This window comes from Bolinopsis microptera, chromosome 8 (assembly GCF_026151205.1).
Source record: "Bolinopsis microptera isolate Bmic1 chromosome 8, MBARI_Bmic_1.0, whole genome shotgun sequence".
Taxonomy (NCBI): Eukaryota; Metazoa; Ctenophora; class Tentaculata; order Lobata; family Bolinopsidae; genus Bolinopsis; species Bolinopsis microptera.
In genome coordinates, this window is record NC_087079.1 from 15,785,587 (window position 1) to 15,794,444 (window position 8,858).

Here is an 8,858-nt window from a genome sequence, read left to right on the forward strand (position 1 = left end):
GATATAAAATAACTTTAGATATCATAACGCGACGTCTGTTCAGGTGCCATTGATAAGAGCGTTTGGACAACTGAAGCAAGCATGTGCTATTGTCAACATGAAGTATGGACTCGACAAGACAGTTGGAGACACTATAGTCAAGGCTACTGATGAGGTAATGGAGTTCAAGGAAAGATTATTGTTGTCTTATGTTTTGATGAAACTGCAGACATAATGAGATAAGTAAAGGTAGAAAAAAATCTACACCCCACAGGTCAAAATAAACACAAATAACTTTTAAAGTTGTAAGGTGATCCAAAGTTGTAGGGTGATCTGACCCACCTCTTCCCTGCAGCTGATAAAAGGAGATCTGGATGACCACTTTCCTCTTGTTATCTGGCAGACAGGTTCTGGTACTCAGAGCAACATGAACGTCAACGAGGTCATCTCTAACCGATCAATCGAGATGTTGGGAGGTGAGATTGGTAGCAAGACACCAGTGCATCCTAATGATCATGTCAACAAAGGACAGAGTTCCAATGATACCTTCCCCACTGCAATGCACATCGCCGTAGCTCAGGTATCTTTCTTATTTAAGTTCTACTACCTTCAACTTGCTACTTATAAATTAACACGTTAATTTTAAATGTGGGCAGATTTAAAGATGAGGAATTTGGTGCCCTCAGCCCAATCTAGCCATTTATTTACTGTGCTAATTATTATATGTAAGTGTCTGGTAGCCGCACAAAATTACTTTAATATCAAGTCAACAATTGGCATCTCGGCCATAAACGACATAAACGATCAGTTGAAAATGTGAATCAAAAAGCAAATTGATTACAATGAACATATTTGGTTGATTTTTATGACACAAATTTAACCTACATTCAGATTTTGATTTTACTAACCCCCTCTTTGAAGGATGAGATTATTTGTTAGAAATCATGGCACAATCCCTGATCGCTTGCTCAGTCTTCTCCGCCGGGAGAAAGTCCAAGAGATCACCTCTTTTGCACAACATGCGCAGCACGGCGCTGGGTCCTGCGCTAACAAGCAGTACCCTCAAGCTACGTTAAAGACAGTGTTCAGTGGGAACATCCCCTCCAGTGGTACGAGCAGACAACAGACTGGTTTGTTAGGTTACCCCCTCTTCTCCTCACACCAGGGCTTCTTTCATTGTTGGTTCCTTTGTGAGGCCCATTGTAATGAGTTGGTTAAACAAATCTTAACAGAGCCCCCAGGAATCAAAACTCTCAAACTGTTTGACGATCTTTCTAATGCAATCTGTGTTTACGCTGACTGTATCAAGTTTATCGCTGAAAATGCACCTAATGATAAAATTGCACGTGCAGCAATTGTTTGTAACAGTAACGCGCATGAGTTTGTTGAGAAATTAAACACAAATGTGGATCTCTACCGGGCAATAAAAGCAGTTGCAGACAGCTCTGATACATTTTCTTCATTAAACTCTGAAGATGTCACAGCTCTTATGTCATTTCTTCATGACATGGACCTCTCAGGAATCCACCTCCCTGACCAAATACGGCACAGTTACGTCCAGCATATGTCAGAAATCGCAACAGCGGGAAACAACTTCCTGCAACTAGGTCAGCAGCCTGTGTTGATTAAATTTGATGACGCTCCGAGAGCATTGCACAACTACAAGTCAATAATGAAAGAGAATCATAACAAGAAAGTAGAATTTATAGAGTTGCATGGTCCAGGTTCTGACCATGTTATGACAGATGTTAGAGAGTTTGCATTCAGGAACTACCACGCCTTCGATCAGGACAAAGAGAATGAACTAATGAATTTATTGGGAGCACGACACAAGATGGCACGCAGCGTAGGATTCAAGAGTTTTAGTGAGCGTGAGTTGAGAAACACAATGGCAGGTTCTCCTGAAAACGTGTCCAACTTTCTGAACAATCTTCACAGCGAGCTTAAACCTCTGGTTGACCTTGAGTTTGAGCACATCAAGTTCGCAAAAGCAGAAGAGAACAGACATGATTTCGGTGAGCCTAAGATATACCCTGGAGATGGTCAGTATTATTCTCGGGTTCTTAATGAGCGATGTTTGGTTGACAACCATAAGCAAGATATGTTCCTAGACATGCTCGAGTTTGAGAATGTTATAGAAGGTTTGAATGTTTTCTGTGAAGATGTGCTGAAAATATCCCTTGTTACGGAGATACCAATGCAAGGAGAGCTAATAAACACTAACGTTGTAAAAGTTGGTGTATTTGATGATAAGGAAGGACTGATAGGCTACATTTACCTAGATCTGTTTGAAAGAGACAACAAAACACCCCGCACTTGTTTACATACCATAACATGTGGCACTAAGACTCAGCTTCCTGTTGTTGTTCTACAGTGCAGTTTCTTAATGAATCCTAGGAAGCAGGAAATGGGCCAATACCACTACCATAGGATCAATCTAGACCAGGTGCAGACTCTGTTTCACGAGTTTGGACATGCTTTGCATGCCATTCTTGGGAGGACCACATACCAAGCTACCAGTGGCACCAGGGGTCCCACTGATTTCTCTGAAATTCCTAGCATGCTTTTCGAAAACTTTATATCCCATCCTGAGATCTACTACGCAGTGGTCAACCCCTTTGCCATCTACAGCGACTCAGATTTTAAGTTAGGCAGGAAGAACCTATTTAACACTCCTTACAGCGCCCTGAAAACTGAGACCAGTATACTTTACTCTCTGTTAGACCAGGAGCTACACTCAGATACCCTCCCCACCTCAACTAACGAGATAGCAAACAAACTGTTCAGTAAATACTCGCACTTATCAACGTTAGAGGGCACTGCGTGGCATCACCGCTTTGCTCATCTCTACTTCTACGGGGCTAGATATTACAGTTATCTTTGGTCACAGTCCATTGCTAATCTTATATTCTACAATTTGTTCCATGATGATCCGTTCAATGAGAAAGCTGGGGAAAAGTTGAAGGAGTTTTTGAGGCGTGGGTCTGGTACTGATTTTAAATCTTCGTTAGATGAACTGGTTGGGTATGAGTTTGGTCAGGATGATATGATAGCAGCTATTGTTGAGCCGCTCAAAGTCTTCAATAATTCTTATCTTGATAAGCAGGATATTTCTAAAAAGTGGTGGTAGTTTGTGTTACGGCTTTTTGGAGTAATTTTAAACTCTCCCAATTTTCGGAGTTTCGAAAATGTACTGTAGAATTTGAAGTGGAATGTAAATATTTGTAATTTTTTGCTTTTCTTATGTTCAATTTTTAAAGATTTAGGTTTAAGTATTTATAAACAACAATACAGCTATCTAAATCAAGTGGGATGCAACGACTATGAAGAAAAAATATGACCAATGAGTAATAGTTAAAATTAGTCGTTGCATCCCCCTCCCTTTGATTTAAACCTCTCATTACAATTTACTGCTACAATTGCTAGTAGGTTTAAGAAGCATTTGGTGGCTCTTACCGACCAAGCCATTCCCATCAATAATTTCAATATATTTAACAATTTGATAATTCGCTAACTAACCAGCTTTTCTTCTATAGCAAGCATGGCTAGAGGTCCCAAGAAGCATTTGAAGCGTCTGAACGCACCCAAGAAATGGATGTTGGACAAGCTTTCCGGAAAGTTCGCACCTCGACCCAGCGCAGGACCCCATAAACTGAGGGAGTCAATGCCTCTGATCGTGATCATCAGGAACAAGCTGAAGTACGCTCTTACCTACAGCGAGACCAAGAAAGTCACCATGTCTCGTGCCATCAAAGTTGATAACAGAGTCCGAACTGACATTGGCTTCCCTGTTGGATTCCAAGATGTTATCACCATCGACAAGACTGGCGAGCACTTCAGAATGCTGTTTGACGTAAAGGGACGTTTCCTGATTCACAGAATAAAGAAAGAAGAGGCTGCTTACAAGCTCTGCGTTGTAAAGAAACTGTCAACTGCTGCTAAGGGAATCCCAGTACTCATCACCCACGACGGACGTACTATCAGGTACCCAGACCCAGACTGCAAGGTTCACGACACCATCAAGTTGGACATTGAATCTGGTAAGATCCTCGACCACATCAAATTCGAGCCCGGCAACCTTGCCTACATCACTGGAGGTCAGAATTGTGGACGTATCGGAATTATCACCCACAAGGAGAAACATCCTGGAAGTTTCGACATTGTGCACGTCAAGGACTCAGTAGGTCACAGTTTCGCTACTCGACTCAGTAACGTGTTCCCCATCGGCAAAGGCAAACAAGCCTGGATCTCACTACCAAGAGGCAAGGGAGTCAGACTGAGTATCGCAGAAGAGAGGGACAGAAAACTTGCAGCTAAGGCCAAGGAAATGTAAATTATTGATATTTTTTAATTTATCTTAACCGGGTTGTTTCATTGTCTCCTCGATTTTACATATAACGAATGATAAAACCCACTAGAAAGTGGCAAATTCCAACAAAATCTCAACTTTGCGTACGGCGCAAAGACTAGATTACGTTTCAACTCAGAGACAGGTCGCATTACGCCAAAAAATTTTGCGGCGCGCACGTACTCAATTCGGCTATCAGACACCAATCTATATAACTGAGAAACACGGCTGACCTAACCGTGTTTCAGGAGTGTCACACTTGCCTCCTACCTGGATTGAAAGTTCTGCACAAGGCACTGAAGGAGAAAGCTGATGAATTCGCTGATATTATCAAGATCGGACGAACGCATACCCAGGTACAGTCAATATTCGTAACGACTTAAATCCCGCCGAAAACTGCGCAAGTGATATATTTGCTGAACGATCTGACTAAGTGATATTAGAGCGTCTAAAATATACTTTCGGCACTCCAGTCAAGCTTCTGAACAAGTCCTTCCCAGGACGCCACTCCCCTTACGCTGGGACAAGAGTTCAGTGGATATGTAACTCAGATGGAGTATGCTATTGATCGTGTCAATGATGCTTTACCAAGAGTCTACCAACTCGCTATTGGTTTGTTTCTTCACTGTCTGCGAAGCTTACTTTTGTAATTTAAACACAGTTGTACACGTAAAAAGGTTGAAAACCTTAATTTTAAATGATCCTCACAATTTATGACAAGGATGAGAGTAAACAGAGCTGGTCTAAAACAGAGTAATTAAACCACACAAAAGCTTATCCTAATCCTCTCATAGGCGGCACAGCTGTGGGTACTGGTTTGAACACTTACAAGGGGTATTCTGAGGACGTAGCGGCTGTTCTGTCTGAGAAGACTAAACTCCCATTCGTGTCAGCCCCCAACAAGTTTGAAGCTCTTGCTGCTCACGATGCCATGGTAAATTTAACTCGTTAATTTCCTATTACCTTAATTCCCAAAAATTTGGGCGACAAAAAACTTGAGCGGGCCTCTCGCCCAAATTTTTTGCAGACCAAATTAATTGCATAAATCTTTTCCGTCTGCTAAATTTTTTGTTAACCAAACTTTTGGCATTTAGCCTGTGGCCCTGAAATCTATAGAAAGATGGCTTTTTCTTCATATCCAAGTGAAATGATATTTGAAATTTTAGTTTTCTAATCTGTCATTCATGGCTTGACCAAGTAAAAAGGCTTATATTTTAAATGAATAGAAATAACTGGATTTGGAATAGCTAACAGCTACTAATAAAATAAATGGCTAGAGTTACGGAGAGCTAGAGATTTAAACAAGATCTGCAAATGGATTATCATCCACCGTAAAGTCTGATCTACAAGTATCAGTTATACCCGACTTCTCAAAGCCTTTCCTTATGTCATCTGGCCTCCCTTTTAAATATACAAAAGTTCGTTGATCCAACGAGCGTGTACTTCACGGATCACTGTCAAGCGGGTATCAATTTTCACATTGTTTTATGAAACTCCTCCATTGAGCTGACACACTATGTTTTTCGCGTACCAATCTTCGTACTTATTGCGCATGAATTTCTTAGCCAGTCCATTGATAGATATGTCCAGGGGCTGTAGCTGGAACTTTCTGTAGGATGCAGTTGTTGGTTGTCATCAGATCTTTTAGTGTCTGTGTGTGTTGGGCCCGAAACACATCTGATATCAGTAGCGCTTTCTGCTCAGGGTTATAATAAGGAATAATAATGAACTAAGGCAAATATCTAACTGAAATTTTAGTGGAAAATCTTTCATTTTTCGAAGAATTTGTGCCCAAATTTTCGGTCGCCCAAATGAGTTCAAATTTTCTGCCCAAATTTTTCGGGCTCAAATAAATTGTGTTCAATATAATGGCACACAAATTTTTGGGAACTAAGGTATTTCGATTCCTCGCAGAGCCATTAATTGGGATTATTTTTCTCTTAACCTAGGATGAGATAAATAAGACAGCCTCTGTGAGTTAACTATTGTTAACACCCCTGTTTTACAGGTGGAACTATCTGGCGCACTGAACACGATATCATGTAGTATAATGAAGATAGCTAACGATATCAGATTCCTGGGGTCAGGACCTCGTTGTGGTCTGGGAGAATTGTCTCTGCCTGAGAACGAGCCTGGTAGCAGCATTATGCCCGGCAAGATTAATCCCACACAGTGCGAGGCTATTACCATGGTCGCGGCTCAGGTGAGGATACTGGTTAACCAGGGTTTTAAGAAAGTTTAAATATTTTGGGTCATGCATTTTTATTGAGATCATATTTCGCGTCTTAAAATGGCTTTCAGTAGCTTGTGGCAGGTTAATACTATCTCTAAGTTACAAATATTTTGCAGGTTATGGGTAACCACGTGGCAGTAACAGTAGGCGGAAGTAACGGACACTTCGAACTCAACGTCTTTAAACCCATGATGGTAGCTAACGTTCTCCGCTCAACTCGTCTCCTAGGTACGTGTGTTCACTGTTCACTTTTTTTCTGTGGAATCGCAACAAAGCCTTGTTTTTACTGACGTCTGCAGTAATCTCAGTAGCAAATTTCAACTGACAACACTCTAGTAGAGGGAGTGTAGTTAAAATAATGTTTGTTGATTTATTGAATCTCAAAAGACTGCTCTCAGGGGTAGTTGTTTTCATAATATAATTAATATTTAATTAAAATAAATTATGTTTTCAGGTGACTCGTGTGTAAGTTTCTCTAAGAACTGTGTGGAAGGTATTGTGGCTAACAGAGATACGATAGATAGACTTCTTAACGAGTCTCTTATGCTGGTGACCGCTCTCAACCCTCACATTGGTAATTTCACTTTCTCTTTCTCTTTTACATCTCCTTATCTTTTCACTTCATATAAACTGTAGACATGTCAGTTGTCACACCCATATTATTTGATAACAGGAAACTCATTGTCATTACTTGATTATGTATTTCACTCAGGTTACGATAACGCCACTAAGATTGCCAAGAAAGCTCACAAAGACGGCACAACCCTGCTCCAGTCAGCTCTTGCTCTGGAACTGCTCACTGAGGAACAGTTCAAGGAGTGGGTCAGACCCGAAATTATGCTCGGACCTAAATAGATATTGGAAGATAAGATACGAAGTAGGCTAAATGTGGGAGAAACAGATCGAGTCTGAGGAGGTTTTGATACAGATAAAGGAAGTGCGATGGCGGGACTTGTGTGAGAGAAAAATTGGTTGTGTCATTTCTCAACAGAGATCTAAATTTAGTAACAAAGCCCTCGAGATAGAATCAGACGTTCGTCATCATGAAGTTTCTTGGAATGATTTTTTACATCGTAATGGTCGGGTCAGGTTAAAAATTGCATATTTTATCTCAGTACATATTCTTGACACATATTATGATACATTTTTCTAGCGCTCCGCTAGTTTGGTTTTAAGCCCTTCCTTTCGTCGTTATAAATTATTGAATGAGAATTAGTTTTGTAAATTTGTTTTGTAAATAATTGAGACGTCATGGAAAACCAGAAAATGTAATTTTGTTTCAACGCAGATTTCATAATAATTTACCTTTTCCTCACCACGTACTTTACTACATACCATTGAACAAGGCTTCATTCTAAATACCAAAACACAGTTCCGGTATCGTAGAAGTGCGTTACCTTGCATGTGTTTGTTACCATGGTAATTTGATGTATTATGCTGTTTAATGAAATTTTACTGCATGTCCTAATTTTCTCGACATAATACACATCGTGTTTTGGGAAGCAGCATTGTGTTTTAACAGTTATCATATTTGCCTTGGGTTGGCTTGAAAAACATTTTGGGTGTTAATTTAGTTAATCAGTGTGGCTAGCCCCGTTTAATTTCAATTGTGACCTTGTTCGGTACGTGTGTTTTGTATATTGTGAGACGTTTCACCCATTTTTCTGTAGTGAAATGTTTGCGGACTTGTCACTCTCTTGTTCAGTGGGTTGTGAATCTTCCAGACTGCTTCACAAACATTTCACTCTAACAGTGGGTTGTGAATCTTCCAGGCTGCTATACAAACATTTCACTCTGACAGTGGGTTGTGAATCTTCCAGGCTGCTACACAAATATTTCACTCTGACAGTGGGTTGTGAATCTTCCAGGCTGCTTCACAAACATTTCACTCTGACAATGGGTTGTAAATCTTCCAGACCGCTTCACAAATCGTTTAGTAATTACTGTGGTATGCTGACTGCGTCTCTAATTAAAACGGGGCATTCCAAACCAGTTTCCTTTGTTTATTCTGTTGTTGTCTTGTATAATACCTATTACGTTAATGTTCGTCACAGTTGTTAGTCCAGCTCTAATGCTGACGTAGGAAGGGTTGGTTTGGGTACGTAACAGATTATACAACAAAGATAGTGTGTTGTTTTATTGTGAGTCTTATTATCCATGCTCATGTTATTGTTCATTCTGTTCAGTACTAACTCAGATACTTTAAATCAAGTTTTAGTTCTAATTGCTTAGTTTAGAGGTGGTATCTAGCTCAGATAAGGACGCTATCAATCCAATTTTAAATCGTTCCTCTATAGT

At 40.3% G+C, this 8,858-nt stretch overlaps 4 protein-coding genes across 3 annotated transcripts in view; 3 read left to right on the forward strand and 1 right to left on the reverse strand.

The window, feature by feature from the left end:
* LOC134819367 (small ribosomal subunit protein eS4-like) overlaps positions 1 to 4,340 on the forward strand; it is a 79,237-nt gene extending 74,897 nt beyond the window's left edge. The window contains exon 2 of the mRNA XM_063829298.1: positions 3,517 to 4,340. Within this exon, the coding sequence (XP_063685368.1) occupies positions 3,521 to 4,312 (792 nt within the window). The 5' untranslated portion in view covers positions 3,517 to 3,520 and the 3' untranslated portion in view covers positions 4,313 to 4,340. The remainder of the gene's footprint in view (positions 1 to 3,516) is intronic.
* The window catches only part of LOC134819364 (probable fumarate hydratase, mitochondrial), a 57,707-nt gene extending 49,880 nt beyond the window's left edge, over positions 1 to 7,827 (forward strand). The window contains exons 3-11 of the mRNA XM_063829293.1: positions 44 to 154; positions 335 to 559; positions 4,576 to 4,683; positions 4,828 to 4,939; positions 5,122 to 5,261; positions 6,336 to 6,530; positions 6,677 to 6,788; positions 7,015 to 7,134; positions 7,273 to 7,827. Coding sequence (XP_063685363.1) covers positions 44 to 154; positions 335 to 559; positions 4,576 to 4,683; positions 4,828 to 4,939; positions 5,122 to 5,261; positions 6,336 to 6,530; positions 6,677 to 6,788; positions 7,015 to 7,134; positions 7,273 to 7,415 — 1,266 coding nt within the window. The 3' untranslated portion in view covers positions 7,416 to 7,827. The remainder of the gene's footprint in view (positions 1 to 43; positions 155 to 334; positions 560 to 4,575; positions 4,684 to 4,827; positions 4,940 to 5,121; positions 5,262 to 6,335; positions 6,531 to 6,676; positions 6,789 to 7,014; positions 7,135 to 7,272) is intronic.
* Positions 1 to 8,858, reverse strand: part of LOC134819366 (zinc finger TRAF-type-containing protein 1-B-like) — a 102,985-nt gene that overhangs the window by 79,468 nt on the left and 14,659 nt on the right.
* On the forward strand, positions 629 to 3,238 carry LOC134819363 (mitochondrial intermediate peptidase-like). Its single transcript, XM_063829292.1, has one exon. The coding sequence runs from the start codon at positions 902 to 904 to the stop codon at positions 3,107 to 3,109; it is 2,208 nt and encodes a 735-aa protein (XP_063685362.1). The 5' UTR covers positions 629 to 901; the 3' UTR covers positions 3,110 to 3,238.

What these genes read in the sequence shown, in the direction of transcription:
- LOC134819363 (XM_063829292.1), top strand. Translation starts at nt 902, where the DNA reads ATGAGATTATTTGTTAGAAATCATGGCACAATCCCTGATCGCTTGCTC.